Source organism: Oncorhynchus keta, chromosome 27, assembly GCF_023373465.1.
Source record: "Oncorhynchus keta strain PuntledgeMale-10-30-2019 chromosome 27, Oket_V2, whole genome shotgun sequence".
NCBI classification, from domain to species: Eukaryota; Metazoa; Chordata; class Actinopteri; order Salmoniformes; family Salmonidae; genus Oncorhynchus; species Oncorhynchus keta.
This window is the reverse complement of record NC_068447.1, coordinates 32945205-32966765: the sequence shown is the minus strand read 5'-3', so window position 1 is coordinate 32966765 and position 21561 is coordinate 32945205. Positions and strand designations below refer to the sequence as shown.

The 21561-nt window shown below is 40.2% G+C and overlaps 1 protein-coding gene across 1 annotated transcript; it reads left to right on the top strand.

Moving 5' to 3' along the window:
• Nucleotides 1–224: 224 nt before the first annotated feature.
• Nucleotides 225–20832, top strand: LOC118359812 (calcitonin gene-related peptide type 1 receptor-like). Its single transcript, XM_035738595.2, has 13 exons — nucleotides 225–340; nucleotides 11499–11553; nucleotides 11628–11778; nucleotides 12374–12481; nucleotides 12599–12711; nucleotides 15289–15380; nucleotides 15683–15809; nucleotides 15977–16130; nucleotides 16892–16952; nucleotides 17117–17183; nucleotides 17380–17598; nucleotides 17783–17824; nucleotides 17994–20832. Exons 2-13 carry the CDS (start codon nucleotides 11503–11505, stop codon nucleotides 18255–18257), a joined length of 1449 nt encoding a protein of 482 aa, XP_035594488.1. The 5' UTR covers nucleotides 225–340; nucleotides 11499–11502; the 3' UTR covers nucleotides 18258–20832.
• The last annotated feature ends 729 nt before the right edge of the window (nucleotides 20833–21561 follow it).

Here is a 21561-nt window from a genome sequence, read left to right as displayed (position 1 = left end):
CATGCGTTTTATATTTAATTTGAATGAAGCAGCAGTTTGCTAGTCTAAAAGACTCATAACAGTCAGTTTCAGACGAACTCATTTACAGTGGTAGTACCAGTGTAAGCATTGCTTCAAAAAATTGAAACACTGATTCAATCATGGAAATAACCCATTAGGCTCTGAAATCCAAATTTCATGTTGATTATAAAAATAAAAAAATAAAACCCCGCCCTCAACAATCGCCGCTATCAATTCAATGCTTTGGTGCGGACTGGACACAGTGCCTGAGACGTTTACACAGGCACATGTGAAAGTGGGAAAATTTTGGAAAGTAGAGAGCATCCAACAAATTCTGAAGGTATGTGTATTTTTTACATATTTTCAAAGAGGATGTCCATTATAGCTACAAATGTTTTTGCTTTACACACTATAAGAGCTTTTTTTTGTTTTTTGTTTTTGCAAGCTACAGAATGTGATATCTATGTTACTGTCATAGACGCGATTGCCTGTCATTAGCCTATGCATGCCCAGCGAAATAGAATTCCGTGTCATTTTAAGAAAATACAAATGAATAGCCTATCAACTAAACAATATCAATTAGACAAATAAAATGCATTTGGTCATATGGGCACATTTTGGGCACTAATGCACGCGCAGTCTCCAAGTAACCCCGCCCCAAACAGGTTGCATGACAAACGCCCTGGCCAGTTGGTTGCCTTGCTTGGAGAATTTGGAGGGTATACATTTAAGTTAAAAAAAATCTAAATTGTGTGTGCGCTCGTATGTGCCTGCGATCGTGGTTATTGCAACAAGTTGGCTTTCTAAGAACAAAGGATGGAAGTTAAATTAAATGACAAATATCCTTGACTGTTGTGCCTTCACAATTACATACTGCACGTGACTGTTTTGTATCTCACTCAAATGTAACATTAAAGGCTTCACATCAAAGGCTATCAGTAAGTAAGCAACTTGAGGTGTTTCCAGGTCTGTTCTATTTGTGCATATTGTGTTGCTGGTTTTAATGGTTCTGTTCAGGAGTCCCAGCCCTCCAACATATCTTTGCCCTAGAACACACTGCCCCTGCCAGGCAGCTGTTGAGTGGTATGTGTTGTGCCTGCTACTTTAGTCCAAAACCCTTTTGCAATCATGCCAAGACCCTGTGCTGAACTAACTGCTTTTTCTGGGTAGTGGAAGTTAAGGGGACCAGGGGTTAATGTTACCTATGGATTATTTTGAGTAGCAGGATGGTATATAAACTGCTGGGGGGGGCATGCATAAACCCTTTCAGTAATATAACCACAGGAGGTCTGAAACATGTCATACCTGCTCTGTCAGTGTTATGGATATCAGTACAGTGGGGGGATGGTTGGTGGCAAAATCTGGATCATAAAATAGGGATCATATTTTTGTATGTGCTGGAGTGGGTGCAGTATGTCCACCCAGTCCTACTGGCACCATGGCCGGTGGGAGAGTGTTTGTTTGGGGTATCACAGTGATGGGACAGTGTGTTGGGGAACTGTTGTGGACGGTCTGATCTCTCTCTGTCTCTGTCTCCCTCTCTGGCAAAACAGTGTGGCATGGCTCCAAGCTTGGAAAACTATTTCTGGATCAGCTATGGGAAAAGTCCATAATCACTCACCAATAGACAGCTTTATGAAAAATCCTGGAAAACAAAAGTTGACTCTGAGATTTATGGAATCAGAGTAAAAGTAAAGAATACTCTACCTTCCGTATGTCATAGTAGACTTTTCACTGTGGTCCATACATTAGTTGAAGTTGGTCTACACACAGTATGTTGTTGACTTGTATAACATAACTGTTCTAGTTTTATCAAAGTCACGTTTCCTGGCAGTTATATGTTTAAAAAGAGTTAAATGATATTACTGACACCTAATGATGGAAGTTCAAAGTTTACTTCTGGCTAAAACCCTAGGCCTTTGTGTAGGCTAACAACAGCTTATTTTTAACCTGTGGTTGTTGGGCGAGGGGGGTGGAAGTGCCAGGACAACAGAGGAAGAGAGGCCTCCTCATACTTCATCCTTCCTGGGATTCTGAGAGGCTCTCCGCAGCCCTTTTGTAATACAAATAAACAGGCTTCTCCTCAGTGAGTTAGTCAGTGAGCTATGACAGCCTGACCTACAGTAAGCAAAAGAGGGGGGGGGGGATTAAGTGTAGAGGTCGTCCCTAAACTCAACTACCACCATTCTGTGGCAAGAAACAACAAATTGGCATCAGAGAGCCACCTTCAAATAATGTGCCTCTAAAGCAGGGTTTCGCTAACTCGGGTGCATGATTTGTTTTTTGCCCAAGCAGTACACAACTGATTCAAATAATCAAAGCTTGATGAGAAGTTGGTTATTTGAATCCGCTATGTAGTTCTAGGACAAAAAACAAAATGTGCAACCAGGGAGGGGGGTTGGGAAACCCTGCCCTAAAGGACAGAAAGATGCATTGCTCTCGGCGGTCATGGGGTCGTCAAAGGAGCTGGGAAATCCAAATAATTTTCATGAAATACGGAATGCATGATTAGCATCTCTTCAAGTCAAATGGTTAAAGATGCTTCTAACGTGTGGGTGGAGATTCAGTACCCAAGTAGTCATCAAGGTCTGTCTCAGAGGAATTAATACATCTGAATGAAAGTTAGAAAGAACAAAACTGGGAAAAGAAACTGCAAACTGCTCAGGGAACAGTGAAATGCTTACTTACGGGTCCTTAAAGATCAAATAGAAATAGTGACACAGAGAATAAATACACAGTGAATAACAATAATGAGTAAAAATAACATGGCTATGTACAGGGAGTACCAATACCGAGTCGATGTACAAGGTCATTGAGGTAGCTATTCACATATACTGTAGATAGGGGTAAATTGACTAGGCAAAAGGAAAGGTAATAGAGGAAGAGGCTCTAGGGTATCTGGCATGATGGTGTTGATGTGAGACATGACTAGCCTATCAAAGCACTCCATGGCTATAGATGTGAGTACTATGGGACGATAGTCATTTAGGCAGGTTACCTTGATGTTCTTGGGCACGGGGACTATGGTGGTCTGCTTGAAACAAGTTGGTATTATTCTAGATGTTCAATATGGTTCAAGACACACTCTAGTCACATCTGTACTTTTCCAGTGGCAGGCCTCTTTGGTAGAGAATGATATAAGGAAGGGTGAACTTGAAAATATCCATACACTGAAATCATACATTGATAAAGAGGTTAGCAAAGAGCAAAGGTTATTTAAAACAAGTTAAAGTACTTTGATTTGATGGTCCTATATCAAATCTTAGAATAACTCTGAGTCCGCCTTAAAGAAGACTTGGACTGGAATGACAACTTCATGAATTTCCTTGAGTGGTTATGAAGAGCCTCCTGAGTGGTTATGAAGGGACAGTTTCTAGCAGTAATTACATGTTTATATAGTCATATCTTGAAACTGTTTGTCCTGGTCTGCAAATCAGTGAATAAATACATCTAAATAGTGTAGAGCATTAATTTTTGCTTAACTACAGGTATTATACGTACCAATTATATCTTGAATTCAGTGAACTACCTGGGATGCTGGTAGACCAATTATATTAATTCCTTAAAGCTAGAATCCTTAATTGAAACAATAAGAAAGCTGTCACCTCAAATTCATAGACATAGCTAAAGATGCAAGGAATGACCAATGATCGTAACCATAGCCATGTTGAGGCTATACAGTGTTTGTTCCCATTCACATTGTTTACAAACTTTGGAGTAAAACAAGCTCATGTTTTAGGTTCTGATGGGGTATGACAGTTGAACTAAGCTGAGGCATTTAATTAAGTTTACATTTTTTAAGAGTCAATGGGCATACATATCATTTAAAAAAATGGATACAGCAACCTAAGGATTCTATCTTTAGCACTGTCTTTTGTTTTGAGTTGACATTCTGCTTAAACTAGATTAGGGCTCAGGTTAAGGGGCCAAAAGCCTCACAAGGCGCCTGAGAGGTATACTGCTAAAGCTAGCCAGCTTCACTTAGCTTCCCATTCCAGCTCAGACTTTATCCATACTACAGTACGATTGTGGATATTGCTCGTTCACCTGCCGCTAACTCTAAGCAGGCTTGTAAACTGTGTGTATGTCGCACATGGCTCGTCGAACGCCAAACTCTTCATTGAAACAATGCTGAAACATCAATCCGTGGACAAGTCAGTGCGACATTTTAATTTATGCCGAAATCAAAATGAAAAGTTCTCGCAAATACAGAAGGCTATCGTGTGAAATATTGTTTTTGAAGTGCTGTCTTTATTTTATTCGTTTGTGCTCTGCTGTTGTTGTCAATGGACAGGCACCTTCCCCCCCACTATTTTATTAAGTCATACAAAAGTTTTACTGTGCGTGAAGTTTCAAATGTATTTGTCATTACTGAAGGTCTCTCGCTCTCATGAAAAATATCAAACTACTATTACTACAAAAAAAATTACGCTTCAACCACTTTTATTTACACTAATACCACAACTATCCCTATTACCACTACTAGCTATCATTTCTAGCAACTAACACTATTACTACTATTATCATCGTCTCTATATTTGTGATACAACTACCATCATTACCATTTGGGATAATAATCATGGAAATAATAATAGCGAGTGTTACTGCTTAATTAGGGAGGAGATTGTGGATCTGTCTCAGTCTGTACTTTCGTCACACGCGATACCTCAGACAGCACTGTTCCGATTTTTGACTCAATTTGGATGAATTATGCTTCTTGCCATAGATCCGGCATTTACAAAATGACACTGATTGGCCCAAGGGCGAGAGCTATAGTAATTAACTGAAATGTGTTAGTCACGCGCAATATCGCAATTGGCCCAGTGTCAGGCAATGAGTGGCAAATACATATTTGGCTGCAAGAGGAGCCAACACTCCTTCGTCAATGACTATTTAACATTTTTCCTCTGGGTTTAATATATATATATTTTAAATAAATGGAGTGTTTTCCTCAAAGAATGACTCTTTCTGAATAATATTTTTTTTAATGGCTGAGGAAGTGCATCTCCATCTTTACTTCCCCTGTCGTGTATTGACTACATACACACACTCCTCTTTGGGTAGCCAAGTCTTTTTGTGTCTCTTTTTTTCTATAGCAAATAAAGCCCCACAGTGTTAAGTGTCATAAAACCTAGCGGTCAAACAGGGAAATTTTTCTAATCTTTTTTCCACCAATCATTTTTCCCATAGGGAATTTTATAAGCACTTACAATTAGGTCTGTGCTATGTGTAGGTTTACCCTGGCGTGACGTTTTGATAACCATGTAAATCTCTCTCGGACCAAAGTGTCTTATCGATATATTCAGCTCTATTTACTCTCAGATTTGAACATGCTAATTAGATTAAAAGTAGACATCATGCAAGCCTACAAATCCCTGCAAGCTCCTGCATGTCATCTCTAGCTGACACCTTTGCTAACAGGTATTGTCAATTTAAAACTTGGACAAGACAGACATTAGAATCCAGAGATTCTTACATTTTCCTCGATTTGGCAGTCTCATCCAGATCATCATGGCATTTGTAGTTCTTTGTGATAGCCACATTAGCAGCTAATCAGCTTTTAATTTGGGGGGGATAAATACAGACATGTATTGATCAAAGTCACCTTGTCCTAGAGATTTACAACGTTATCAGAACATCACACCAGGGTAAGCCTACACGAAAAAGCCCTTATTTGAAGTGTTTCTAAAATCTCCTATAGGAAAAATGAATGGTGGAAAAACAATTGGAATCATTTCCATGTTTGACCCCTAGGTTTTATGGGTATTAGTACTCATTCTGTGGTACTGTATTTTTGGTCACTGAGTTTGTATCTGGTCATGTTGTTTCTGTTTTGTATTTATGACAGGGTAGAGCGATTCTGCTCATTTATAATCACTTTTTAGGGCCAAATAGCAATGTGGTATATAATTTGTTTTTGTTTCATTTTCCCAATATGTCTAATAGGAGGTTTTAATTTCTGTAACAATCTGATTGATTTCCCTGTGTCCATCTCTCTCTCTCTCTCTCGTGTCATGTGACACTTGACATTTTTTATATAGTGAAACAAGTCTGATTAATTGATATCATCAGGACTTTAATATCCTGCTCATTACTACTCAGTTCATGATAACAACCAGACTGTAATTACAGTTCTCATTTCAGTTTGTTTTCCTTGGCATAGGAGGCAAATAGCAGTTTTACAGACTGAAAGGGAATGGGAAGGTGCTTGATTGTGAAAGGGTGTTGTATAGCGTTGAATGAGAACACTACTGAGCACTTGTGACACCAGTGTCCGTCCTGGGACTTTGGTCAGGTGACAAGCCATTGAAGAATCTCTGAAACTGGAAACACTTATCTCCCTCACTAGCTTTAAGCACCAACTGTCAGAGCATCTTACAGATTACTGCACCTGTACATAGCCCACCTATAATTTAGCCCAAACAACGACCTCTTTCCCAACTGTATTTAATTTATTTATTTATTTTGCTCCTTTGCACCCCATTATTTTTATTTCTACTTTGCACATTCTTCCATTGCAAAACTACCATTCCAGTGTTTTACTTGCTATATTGTATTTACTTTGCCACCATGGCCTTTTTTGCCTTTACCTCCCTTCTCACCTAATTTGCTCACATTGTATATAGACTTGTTCATACTGTATTATTGACTGTATGTTGTTTTACTCCATGTGTAACTCTGTGTCGTTGTATCTGTCGAACTGCTTTGCTTTATCTTGGCCAGGTCGCAATTGTAAATGAGAACTTGTTCTCAACTTGCCTACCTGGTTAAATAAAGGTGAAATAAAATAAATTTAAAAAAGAGATATAGAACCCTCTATATAGACTACACCAGCACACTGCCTGATGGAGAACGATGATGTAGTATTTACAGCCTTATCCATAGATTTGGTTTTACCTTCAAACATAAATGGATGTCAAATTGATACATTTGTGAAGTGTAACTATAGAAACTGACAGTGTTTAGCAGTTATCAATCTATATACGTTAACTAGGCACTAAATCAGTTTTGAGCAGTTTGATTAAGTGATAGTTAGTTGTATTGTTAGCAAATGACAAAATCACATTACTACTACAAATGATTTAATTTAAAAAAATGTTTTTACTCAGTGTGTTTGTTTTCCTTGTATAGGAGGCAAATAGAAGTTTTACAGAGAAAGGAAATGGAAACGTTGCTTGATTGTGAAAGGGTGTTGTATGAGAACACTATTGAACATGTGTGACACCCGTGTCCCTCCTGGGACTTTGATCAGGTGATAAGCCATTGAAGAGAGTGGACCCTATATATAGACTACACCAGTGTATTGAGTTTCTGGGCCAACCGTGCGCCTCTGAATTGTCCTGCCATAGGGGTCAGCCATTGGGCTTGTGTTCTGCCTCTGTACCAGGTCTTACCCCCCCCCCTCTCTCTCTCTCTTTCTGTATTCCTCTCTTTTATCTCTCTATCCCACACCCATGGTCACAGATAAAAGGTCAAAGACAATTTACAAGAGATCTAGAGCAGAGCTGCAGTAAGATGCTGTGGCTCCCTTCTTAGATTATGATCCACACCCATCTCTGTGTGACCATTGACAGTTATGACATTTCCAAAGAACCCGGGGTAAGGAGTGAGAGAGCTGGAAGTGTGTGACATCCTCCCTTACTAACAGTCTTCCCCCACAGCTCCAAAGCATTCCACATTCTATCCTTTCTTTTCCTCTGGTCTTTCTCTCCCTTTGCTCATGTTTTACACTCATCCTTTTTTAATAACTCACTAAAAATATGTTTTCATATGTGTCTTAGTACTCAAAGATCAATACTTCTATGTTCCCGTTCCAGCTGGAATTCGACTGTGCTTTATAATTCAAAAGGTTTCTTTTTGCTGGGTTAGTGAATTAACATTTTGTAAGAAGAGTGTGGATTTCACGAGGGACAAGCTTTGTATACTTTTACATCAGATTACAGCGGTCTTCAAATAAACATCCTTTTCTTTCTTGGTATTATAAATATGCACGTTCCCTGACCATGGGCGGAACGGCTGTGACCTGTTTTGAGTGGACATCCTGTTCTGAGACCCTGCAATGTGTCTTCCGTCAGCACATACACATAAACAAACATGTATTTATGTTGTCTCATATAGTATGGCCAATTACTGTTGAGTGGTCCATTCAAAGGGAGCTATTGCTGCAAATAATTTCTACCATGAACCAGACCATAGAAGTATATCAGTTAGAAATGCAGCCACTCCCCTCTACTATTTCCATGCTTGTGATTCCTCTCGTCATACAGTGCCTTGCAAAAGTATTCATCCCCCTTGGCGTTTTTCCTATTTCGTTGCATACAACCTGTAATTAGTTTCTTTAATTTGCATTTCATATAATGGACATACACAAAATAGTCCAAATTGGTGTGATGAAAAAAAGAACACGTATTCAAAAGAATTCTAAACGGAAGTGGTGCGTGCATTTGTATTCACCCCCTTTGCTATGAAGCCCCTAAATAAGATCTGGTGCAACCAATTACCTTCAGAAGTCACATAATTAGTTAGTTTGCACACAGGTGGACTTTATTTAAGTGTCCCGTACAGTGCCTTGCGAAAGTATTCGGCCCCCTTGAACTTTGCGACCTTTTGCCACATTTCAGGCTTCAAACATAAAGATATAAAACTGTTTTTTTTTTGTGAAGAATCAACAACAAGTGGGACACAATCATGAAGTGGAACGACATTTATTGGATATTTCAAACTTTTTTAACAAAACAAAAACTGAAAAATTGGGCGTGCAAAATGATTCAGCCCCCTTAAGTTAATACTTTGTAGCGCCACCTTTTGCTGCGATTACAGCTGTAAGTCGCTTGGGGTATGTCTCTATCAGTTTTGCACATCGAGAGACTGAATTTCTTTCCCATTCCTGCTTGCAAAACAGCTCGAGCTCAGTGAGGTTGGATGGAGAGCATTTGTGAACAGCAGTTTTCAGTTCTTTCCCTAGATTCTCGATTGGATTCAGGTCTGGACTTTGACTTGGCCATTCTAACACCTGGATATGTTTATTTTTGAACCATTCCATTGTAGATTTTGCTTTATGTTTTGGATCATTGTCTTGTTGGAAGACAAATCTCCGTCCCAGTCTCAGGTCTTTTGCAGACTCCATCAGGTTTTCTTCCAGAATGGTTCTGTATTTGGCTCCATCCATCTTCCCATCAATTTTAACCATCTTCCCTGTCCCTGCGGAAGAAAAGCAGGCCCAAACCATGATGCTGCCACCACCATGTTTGACAGTGGGGATAGGGTGTTCAGGGTGATGAGCTGTGTTGCTTTTACTCCAAACATAACGTTTTGCATTGTTGCCAAAAAGTTCAATTTTGGTTTCATCTGACCAGAGTACCTTCTTCCACATGTTTGGTGTGTCTCCCAGGTGGCTTGTGGCAAACTTTAAACGACACTTTTTATGGATATCTTTGAGAAATGGCTTTCTTCTTGCCACTCTTCCATAAAGGCCAGATTTGTGCAATATACGACTGATTGTTGTTCTATGGACAGAGTCTCCCACCTCAGCTGTAGATCTCTGCAGTTCATCCAGAGTGATCATGGGCCTCTTGGCTGCATCTCTGATCAGTCTTCTCCTTGTATGAGCTGAAAGTTTAGAGGGACGGCCAGGTCTTGGTAGATTTGCAGTGGTCTGATACTCCTTCCATTTCAATATTATCGCTTGCACAGTGCTCCTTGGGATGTTTAAAGCTTGGGAAATATTTTTGTATCCAAATCCGGCTTTAAACTTCTTCATAACAGTATCTCGGACCTGCCTGGTGTGTTCCTTGTTCTTCATGATGCTCTTTGCGTTTTTAACAGACCTCTGAGACTATCACAGTGCAGGTGCATTTATACGGAGACTTGATTACGCACAGGTGGATTGTATTTATCATCATTAGTCATTTAGGTCAACATTGGATCATTCAGAGATCCTCACTGAACTTCTGAAGAGAGTTTGCTGCACTGAAAGTAAAGGGGCTGAATAATTTTGCACGCCCAATTTTTCAGTTTTTGATTTGTTAAAAAAGTTTGAAATATCCAATAAATGTCGTTCCACTTCATGATTGTGTCCCACTTGTTGTTGATTCTTCACAAAAAAAACAGTTTTATATCTTTATGTTTGAAGCCTGAAATGTGGCAAAAGGTCGCAAAGTTCAAGGGGGCCGAATACTTTCACAAGGCACTGTATGTATGCATGTATGCATGCAAAAAATCTGTTCTGAAAGGCCCCAGAGTCTGCAACACCACCAAGCAAGTGGCACCATGGTAACCAAGGAGCTCGCCAAACAGGTTGGGGACAAAGTTTTGGAGAAGTACAGATCAGAGTTGGCTTATAATTTCTTTTCATACTTTGAACATCCCACATTAAAAAATTGAAAGAATATGGCACCACAACAATCCTGCCAAGAGAAGGCTGCCCACCAAAACTTACAGACCAGGCAATGGAGGCATTAATCAGAGAGGCAAAGAGACCAAAGATAACCCTGAAGGAGCTGCAAAGCTCCACAGTGGAGATTGGAGTATCTGTCCATAGGACCACTTTTAGCTGTACACTCCACTGAGCTGGGCTTTACGGAAGAGTGGCCAGAAAAAAGACATTGCTTAAAGAAAAAAATAAGCAAACACATTTGGTGTTCGCCATGTGGGAGACTCCCCAAACATTTGGAATAAGGCACTCTGGTCAGATGAGACTAAAATGTAGTTTTTTGGCCATCAAGGAAAACGCTATGTCTGGCACAAACCCAACATCTCTCATCACTCTGAGGACAACATCCTCAAGGTGAACCGTGCTGGTAGCATTATGCTGTGGGGATGTTCTTCATCGGCAGGGACTGGGAAACTGGTAAGAATGGAAGGAATGATGGATGGTGTTAAATTAAGGGAAATCCTTGAGGGAAACCTGTTTCTTCAGTCTTCCAGAGATTTGAGACTGCGACAGAGGTTCACCTTCCAGCAGGACAATAACCCTAAACTTACTTCTAAAGCAACACTCGAGTGGTTTAAGGGGAACATTTAAATGTCCTAGTCAAAGCCCAGACCTCAATCCAATTGAGAATCTGTGGTATTACTTAAAGATTGCTGTACACAAGCTGAACCCATCCAACTTCAAGGAGCTGGAGCAGTTTTGCCTTGTAGAATGGGCAAAAATCCCAGTGGCTAGATAGGCCAAGTTTATAGGGAGATACCCCAAGAGACTTGCAGCTGTAATTGCTGCAAAAGGTGGCTCTACAAAGTATTGACTTTGGGGGATGAATAGTTATGCACGCTCAAGTTTTCAGTTTTTTTGTTGTTGTCTTGTTTCACAAAGATTTTGCATCTTCAAAGTGGTAGGCACGTTGTGTAAATCAAATGATACAAACCCCACACAAATCTATTTTAATTCCAGGTTGTAAGGCAACAAAATAGGACAAATTCCAAAGGGGGTGACTACTTTCACAAGCCACTGTAGTTCACCTATGCTCACTGGCAACACCTCTCTTTGTCCCATATAGAAAAATGTGGAGGATCCCAGCGCTATGGCTTCCGGTGCTTCTACTGGCCGTTGAGGTGAGAGACTCCTGAATATGTGTGTTTTTGTCTGATTAGAAACTATATAAAAGGGGCTGTTAAACATCCAATAGGTATGCCACTGTGAAGATGTGGGGACCATGCTGGCATCCGAGGAGGTGCCCAACATCCCTTTGTCGACCACCGTGACCCGCAGCCAGATCCTCTCAGCTCAGTTTGAGTGCTATCTGAAGATCATCTATGACCCACCACGCAATGAAGCTGGTGAGGCACTACACACGTGCACACACATACAATATAGCGGCGTGGTGCAGGTCAGGGGGGAAGGGAAGTGACTACCCTCAGGTCTGAAAGGAGGGGAAGTGGTCTTTGTGTCCAAGCTGCCCCTGTATCTCGAACTCACTAAATAAAGGCTTTTGAAATGTTGTTTTGCACTCTATTTCTGTACATACAACCTGGACACAGACTTCATTGTATTGTTCACTAGGACTGTTTTTTTAAAGTGACTTTTATTTTGCACATGTAGCTGTTTCTCTATTTTAAATGCATTTATACTATTTTCAATTTAGTAAATCAGTAATTTTGAAGAGACATTTTAAACATTTAACAGGGAATAAGAGACCGTTTTCACTTTGTCGTAAATGCCTCAACACTGTATTTTATGGTGACAGATTTAGCCCTAGGTTTTTTAGAAGTTCTAATATCACTAACAATGTCAACTCTCTTTATATTATGTCCATGATATAATAAAACAGTTCAGAGATAACAAAGGCAATGAACCTAAACATTTGAAATATGAAACAGTTGCATTACTATAATATACTGTACACAGCTACTCTTCTGTTGTCGCCCCTTGCAGGCACATTCTGTAACCGCACGTGGGACGGCTGGCTGTGTTGGGATGACTCTGCCCCTGGCACGGCCATGCAGCTCTGCCCTGTGTACTTCCAGGACTTTGACCCCTCGGGTAAACAGCCCAGCCACACATCTAACAATTACAATTAAACTGACTTGATATTTAATAATGATGCCTTGCCTGAAGTGTTTTTTGACACCCATCCTCTCCCTGTGTCCATTCAAACAGAGAAAGCAACTAAAGTGTGCAACTCGGACGGACAGTGGTTTCGTCACCCTGAGAGCAACCGTATTTGGTCCAATTACACCCAGTGTCAGATGTACACTAAGGACAAACTGACGGTATACTTCTAAGCCAACTTGTTTAGTAATTTTGACAGTGGCTTAGACAATTTTGTTAGTCAATTTAGTGATTGTTTTTAAGTTCATCTCTCTCTATTGTGTTCATTTAGTTAATACCTGTTAAACTCTGAGGGTTGTTTTGGCCCCACGGAGCTTAACTGCTACCCACTCTGTCAATTTCAGTCAGAAAATAGAAAGTGGCATATCTTTCGAAAGCTACAACACTTGTATTTTTGGAAATCTAGCTCAAATCTTTACTGCTGGCGATATCATAAGAATCCTCCCATAGGCCATAAATCATGTGCTATGCTATGGTCATAGTAATAGAGTATGTAATTTAGGTCAAGTCACCAAAAGTGTAAAAACGTTGTATGAATGGAAAGAGTACACCCTGGTGGTCAGCATAAAGCAATACATTTCTTTTCCATCCACATTTAATGTCATGACCTTGAATGCATCCTCCATATTCGCTGTTGATCTCTTGTTTCCAATGGGAAAAATGAATCGTAAAATAACTTTGAATTTCCTTCGCATGTCTGTTACATTTCTTTTTTTATGATAACTTTTGGGTCGTTTTAAAATGTCAGGCTTGAAAATCCGTTCAGCCATTTTTGGACTGAGGTACTACCCAAACCAGACGCCTCTAGTTTCAAGTGGTAATGTCATGTGATCTTCTAGTGGACTAACTGGGAATCTGACATGAGTTGATTACATCAGTGAAAATGTTAAGACTTCCGCTTTCTCCTTATACAGTCCCTTTAGCCTGAATTAAAAATGGATGAAATTTGTTTTCTCAACACATTCAACACAAAATACGCCATAATAACAATATGAAAACATGTCTTTAGAAATGTTTGCAAATTTGATTTCAAATGAAATACTGAAATATCTCAATAACATAAGTATTCACACCCCTGAGTCAATACATGTTAGAATCACCTTTGGCAGTGATAACAGCTGAGCCTTTCTGGGTAAGTCGAAGAGCTTTGTACACCTGGATTGCACAATATTTGCACAGTATTATTTTTTAAATTCTTCAAGCTCTGTCAAGTTGGTTATTGATCATTGCTAGACAGCCATTTTCAAGACTTGCCATATATTTTCAAGACGATTTTAGTCAATTGTAACTAGGCCACAGCAACATTCAATATCCTCTTGGTGTATATTTGGCCTTGTGATTTAGGTTATTGTCTTGCTGAAAGGTACATTTGCCTACCAGTGTCTGTTTTAATGCAGACAACCAGGTTTTCCTCTAGGATTTTTCCTGTGCTTAGCACTCTTTATTGTATTTTCATCTTAAAAAACACCCTAGCCCTTGCCTATGACAAGCATACCCATAACATGATGCTGCCATCACCATGCTTGAAAATATGAAGTGTTAGTGATTTGTTGTATTTGCCCCAAACATCACGCTTTGTATTCTGGGAATAAAGTGAATTTCTTATCCACATTTTTTTCAGTTTTACTTGAGTGCTATATTTCAAACAGGATGCATGTTTTGGCTTCCTCCTTTTCGTTATTTTCATTAAGTTTAGTATTGTGTAGTAACTACAATGTTGATCCATCAGTTTTCTCCTATCACAGCCATTAAACTTATTATTTTTTTTTTTTACTGTTTTAAATTGGCCTCACTATTGACCTCATGGTGAAATCCCTGAGTGGTTTCCGTCCTCTCCGGCAACTGAGTTAGGAAGGACGCCTGTATCTTAGTAGTGACTGGGTGTATTGATACACCATACAAAGTGTAACTAATAATTTCACCACTCTCAAAGATTCAATTCAAAACCTCCCAGGTATTTGTGGTTGACTAAGTTTTAAATTCACTGCTCAACTGAGGGACCTTACAATTATCTGTATGTGTGGGGTACAGCGATGAGGTAGTCATTCAAGTGTCCATGCAACTTATTATGTGAATTGTTAAGCACATTTTTACTCCTGAACTTTAGGCTTGCCATAACAAAGGGGTTGAATACTTATTGACTCAAGACATTTCCGCACTTGATTTTTCATTCATTTGTAAACATCATTAATTAATTTCTAAACAACAAAATTCTCATTTGACATTATAGGGTATGCCGTGTAGGCCAGTGACACAATCTCAATTGAATACATTTTATGTGGAAAAAGTCAAGGGGAGTGAATAACTTCTGAAGGCACTGTATGCATAGCATTCCTGTAAGAAGGCATGGCACGTTGCATTGGGCCTGCACTTTTAAAATGGCTGTCTTACTGTAGGATTTTGCACATGTTTTGAGTGCCAGGAAAAATATATGACAAAAAATGTATCCTTTTGGTATGGTAATTGTGACATATTTTATTTCAAACCTAGACTTTCAAATCTCTTATTCCCTAACATGGGGACAATTATGGGAACGTTGTTGCTGTACACCTGTATCAGAATCCCACGGTTCTTACCTTTTCTAACAATACTAGGCATGCGTTTCTTGGACTTCTTGAAGTCTAGATGTATGTAATGAAGGGATTTTACATGTTATGTGTCGTTTAGAAAATACCACCAGATGGTGTCTGAGTTTACCAGGTTAAAGAAGGGAATTAATGCTTCACCTTCTTGCCCAGTTTGCGTTTAGCTTGTACTACTTGGCCATTGTGGGACATGGATTGTCTGTGGTATCTCTCATCATCTCACTCTGCATCTTCTCCTACTTCAAGTGAGTCATGCATTGTTTCATCTATGGACCCACCAGATAGACTGTGCTCTGAATGTCACTTTAGTGTACCTTTTCACTGTACACCCTCTAATCAAAGTGATTTTGTTTGTATTGCTCTTCCTACACCAGAGCCCTATATTCTAAACAGAGGTCTTTGGTTTTTCCCTACATTACAAACATTAATTCACATAGTCAAATGAAAGACTGATCTTTCCTATGACCCTATACGAGCCAGTGTAGATACATTTACACACTTGTTTGTTTCCTAAGTGTGCCTCTCTCTGTTCTAAAACTCCCATTAGGAGTCTGAGCTGCCAGAGGATCTCCCTCCATAAGAACATGTTTCTGTCCTTTATCTTCAACTCCATCTGCACCGTCATCTGGCTCTCTGCTGTAGCCAACAACCAGCAGCTAGGGGCCAGCAACCCTGTAAGTACTGTGCACCTCTGCAATCAGGGTGAATAGCTACTAGTTGAACTCTGTTGGTGAACATTTTGAGGTGCTACACTCCACAATGTGTGGAAATGAGTGCCAGTGACCGCTTAAAGTTTAGCATTTTATAAAAACAACCTCTGTCCTGTGTTGTTCTCTCTCAGATTGGATGCAAGATCCTGACAGTCCTGAACCAGTATACGTTTGGATCCAACTACTTCTGGATGCTGTGTGAGGGGATCTACCTGCACACTCTCATCATCGTGGCTGTGTTTGTGGGAGAGCAGAAGCTGGGCTGGTACTATGTCCTGGGTTGGGGTGAGTGACTACATCTTTATTTTTCACTTTTCAAATTGCTGTCCTGCTCTGCTGTCTGATATTCATTGCTGTTTGACCATCCTGATCCCCTAGCACATAATTTACTTACATTGACATTTTAGTAATTTATCAGAGGCCCGGGGTGCTGTGAGTTATAGAAGATACTCGGGGTAAGGTTTCAGAAGTTTTCGCAAGATAGGCAGGGACTCCTCTGTCCTGACTTAAGGGGGAAGCTGGTTCCCCCATTGGGCTGCCAGGACAGATAATAGCTTTGGCTGGGCTGAGCGGGAGCCGCCCTCCCGTAGGGGTGGGAGGGCTAAGAGACCGGAGGTGGTAGAACGGTTGGGATGTAGTGTTTTGGCATAGCCTGAAGGTAAGGACGTGCAGTTCCCCTTACATAATGTGCAATGAGTCTTCTATGCTTTCATATCTCTATCACATTTAGTGAATGATTGGTATCTAACACATGGAAACTGCATGTTTGATATACCATTTATTCAGTTCCAGCCATTACCTGTACTTTATCAGTTCTTGAACCTCTCCTCTGGGACGCCAATTCGATATATACCAGAGCTAGCACACCTGATTCAACTTGTCAGCTAATCAAGCCCTTGAATAGGTGAATCAAGTGAGCTAGTTCAGAGCTACAACAAAATTGTGAAATGTCTGGGGGTCCCCGAGGAGAGCTCCATTTGTTATGTCATATCTATGAAGGCCTTATGGAAGCTCGACAGTCATGAAATCCTCCGTCTCTCTCCCAGGCTTCCCCATCATTCCTGCCATCACACATGCTGTGGCACGTGGGCTCTTCTATGATGACAGGTAATGTGTCATAACTCCCTCTGAATACAGTGCATATTAGTGGCATAGATTGACATTCTGCGTTTTATACTGCATTAGAACATTGTCAGTTACTTATATGTCAGTTAAACTGAGAATCAGATGTTTCTGTCTCAGTTGAGCTAAGGTTTGTCTCTGTCTCCCAGATGCTGGATCAGTTCCGACACACACCTGCTCTACATCATCCATGGGCCTGTCCATGCTGCCCTGCTGGTGATTCTGCACTACCAAAACAAACATTTAGCAGAAATAGAAACCAAAGTGTTCTCAAACAGAATTATTATTTTTTAAATTTAGTATTGGGTTTGAATTGCAAGTACCCAATTGCTCATGGAAAACAATCGATCACTGAATGCAATCACTCAATTCACTCACTCTATTCCTCTTCCTCTTCTACACTCTCTTCCAGGTGAACCTGTTCTTCCTGCTCAATATAGTGCGTGTGTTGATCACCAAGCTGCAGGTGACCCACAGTGCAGAGTCTAATGCCTATATGAAGGTGGTGAGAGCCACTCTCATCCTGATCCCTCTGCTGGGAGCCCAGTTCATCCTGGTTCCCTGGAGGCCAGAGGGACGTAAGGCCAGGGCCATCTACGAGTTCATCATGAACATTTTTGCACATTTCCAGGTATAGATTGGATGGTGCTGCTCACAGTTCCATTCTATACAAACCTAAATCGATGTTTGGTAGCAAAGACAGTGCCTTACAAAATGAATATATCTAGCCTATATACAGTATGTATGGTGTGTTCAAAACATTGGTATAACCTTTCCACACTCAATATTCACTGAATTACTTTTATTTTATATAGGGACTCCTGGTCGCAATTATATTCTGCTTTTACAATGCAGAGGTATGTGCCAGCATCTTAAATATGATTATTAAGCTCAGTATACCTATTACAATTTACATTTCTATTTATTAATATAATCATGATCATTCAGAAATTCTTATGTATTTACTGAGAATGTTCAAGCTAGCATTTATGTTGCTCTTAAACCACTCGGTGTCTGGTTCCATAGGTGCAGGCATGTCTTAGGAGGAAATGGGCACAGACCAAGCTGGTGTGGAAATGGACAGATTCCTACTCCCACTACAACACCAACTCCTCTGGGACCGAGACGAGTCGCGCTACAGTCAGCCTGGAGCTCACCGCCCCTGAGGAGGACACCATCATTAAGCCAGGTGGCAGTGTGCACTACCGAGCCAATGGACAGAGCAACGGCAAGCGCTGCACCAACGGGGAGATGGACACGCCCAGGATCCTGGAGACCACGGACATCTGATAGCACTGCACTGTCACTTCCCATCACCTGATGCTGTGACAAACAGGCTCGCGAAACTCACAGATTGGCCACAGACAATTGATCAATGCAGAAAATGGGGGCCATGACCTTTTGTGTCGTTGTAAATGTTGGATCACACACGTGGTGTCATAAGGTGAATGCACCAATTTGTAAGTCGCTCTGGATAAGAGCGTCTGCTAAATGACTTAAATGTAAATGTAATGTAAATGGTAAGAATATACACACAAATGTGTACAAGATACACATGCAAACACACAGACAAAAACCAATATACAGACATCTGATAATGGATGAGCAGCTTACAGGGTCCAGTTGAAACCACAGACAATTATTTGCAACCAGATGTATATACATTTCACTGTAGCTTTTCATTGTTGCTGATTTTGGTCTTAGGCACAAGATATTATGGAACAATCCCAGTGATAAAATGACCCAATAAAGAGGGCTATCTCTGGCAATGTTTGATATTGGCCTTCAGTGCCGATCAGTGTCTGCTGTAATCAATTCCTGTGGGCATATTGGACAGTATATACACTGGCAAGAAAGTATGTGAACCCTTTGAAAATACCTGGATTTCTGCATAAATTGGTCATAAAATGATCTGATCTTCATCTAGGTCACAGACAAAAGAGTCTGCTTAAATGAATAAAACAAACAATTATACGTTTATCTTTATTGAACACACCGTGTAAACATTCACAGTGCAGGGTGGGAAAAGTATGTGAACCCTTGGATTTAATAACTGGTTTACCCTCCTTTTGCAGCAATAACCTCAACCAAATGTTTTCTGTAGTTGCGGCTCAGATCTGCACAACAGTCAGGAGGACCATTCTTTACAAAACTGTTTCAGTTCAGCAATATTCTTGATGTCTGGCGTGAACTGCTCGAGGTCATGCCACAGCATCTCAATCGTGTTGAGGTCAGGACTTCTGTTGAAACCATTCTATTGTTGATTTACTTCTGTTTTGGGTCAATGTCCTGTTTCATCACCCAACTTCTTCTGTTGAGCTTCAATTGGGAGACAGCCTTACATTCTCTGGCAAAATGTCTTGATAAACTTGGGAATACATTTTTCTGTCGACTATAGCAAGCTGTCCAGGCCCTGATGCAGCAAAGCAGCCCCAAACACGATGCTCCCTCCACCATACTTTACAGTTGAGATGAAGTTGGTGTTGGTGTGCTGTGCCTTTTTTTCTCCACACAGTGTTGTGTGTTCCTTCCAAACAACTCAACTGTAGTTTCATCTGTCCACGGAATATTCTGTCAGTAGCGCTGTGGAACATCCAGGTGCACTTTTGCAAACTTCAGACTTGTAGCAATGTTTTTTTGTACAGCAGGTGCTTCTTCCGTGGTGTCCTCCCATGAACACCATCCTTGTTTAGTGTTTTACGTATCGTAGACTCTGTCAGAGATGTTAGCGTGTTCCAGAGATTTTTGTAAATCTTTAGTTGACACTAGGATTCTTCTTAACCTCATTGAGCATTCTGTGCTGTGCTCTTGCAGTCATCTTTGCAGGATGGCCACTCCTAGGGAGAGTAGCAACAGTTCTGAAATGTGTCTTACTGATGAACATCAAGGCTTTTAGAGATACTTTTGTAACCCTTTCCAGCTTTATGCAAGTCAACAATTCTTAATCTTAGGTCTTCTGAGACCTCTTTTGTTCGAGGCATGGTTCACATCAGGCAATACTTCTTGTGAATAGCAAACTCAAATGTGGAGGTTTTTTATAGGGCAAGGCAGCACTAACCAACATCTCCAATCTCGTCTCATTGATTGAACCCCAGGTTAGCTGACTCCTGACTCCAATTAGCTTTTGGAGAAGTCATTAGCCGAGGGGTTCACATACTTAATCCAACCTACACTGAATGTTTAAATTATGTATTCAATATAGACAAGGACAAATACAATTTGTGTGTTATTAGACACTATGTATGTCTATTGTTAGGGTCACATACTTTCTCTTGGCACTGTAAGTGTTGGTATATTAGGCATTTCTGGTGTCGTTTAATTATTTTTTATTACTGACACTGCTAAGGCTATATTGTAAAGGTTTGGATCAGTATTTTCTGTCACTTTAATGAAGTTGAACTTATTATTTAAATGTGTTACATAAGCTTGCCTTTTTTAGAAACATGAAATGACTGCTTAACTTGGCATAGTTCTGACTGCTGAATGTTAAGTTCTCTGAGGCAAGTAAGATGACCGTGTATAAGGAATACAACACAACGAGGAAAAGTGTGTGCTTTGAATCCCTAATGGTAGAACCTGTGATGAGGGAATGCCCTATGTCTGACACAACACTTTTTATCCAGTGTTACTTCCTTATGCTTTAGCGAATCTTGTATATTGAGTTGCTATACACAATCTTTGAAAAATCAAAGAGGATACATGTATTATACCGCTGAGCTGCAGTTGAACTGTGCATACTCTGTATGTGTGTAGTGGGGAGAATTTACTATGCAGTGTATGAAAAACATTCCACTTTAACTTCCAAATAAATTGTGTTCTAAGTGTAAAAAAATAATTTAATAAACATTTATCATTTTGGTTTGTGCTAGAGTTTTCTTGTCCATTGAATAATGGTTTTGGGAGTATTTTTTTTACAATGTAGGTCTGATTCGCTCAATGTATTAAAACAAATAAGGAGTGAAAAGCTTTTGTTAAAAACGGACACTCATTGACTTTAGTTAAACTTGCAAGTCGAAAGGGGATATTTCTTGCAAACCGTAAAGATTGCTATTAAAAATGGGCTGGTGTTTTTCCCAGACTCCTTTCATCTTAGGTGGATAAGGGCCTGTGTCAATCCTGTCTTGCTAGAAATTAAAGTTACTTTTTAGGGGCTGGTGTTACTTCTCTTTGTCTTAGGTTAGGTAGCTTTTTTTTTAATGTGGAGAGAAGCCTAAAGTACATACTTGATCACATGAACCTTACAAATAATGCTGTCCTAAATTGGATGTAATGGCAATTCCTTATGATACACTATTGGTACAGGTTGAGAGCAGTTCATGAGGCGTCCACATAATGTAGGTAATTGACGTTCCAGACGTAGGTCTTTAGTTGGGTGATGTTCCCATTTATTGCAGATATTGAAGATGATGAACATAAGGCCTACCGTGCAACGTGAAGAGTTGCACTCCATAATTGTTTGTGGGAATATTGTCACATCCTCTTCTGATCCTCTCCTCCGGCATACGACATCGCCAGAATACTAACGACCGGTCCTTGGATTCATCATTACACACATCTGGCACTCATCATTATGTACACCTGTTCATGATTCACA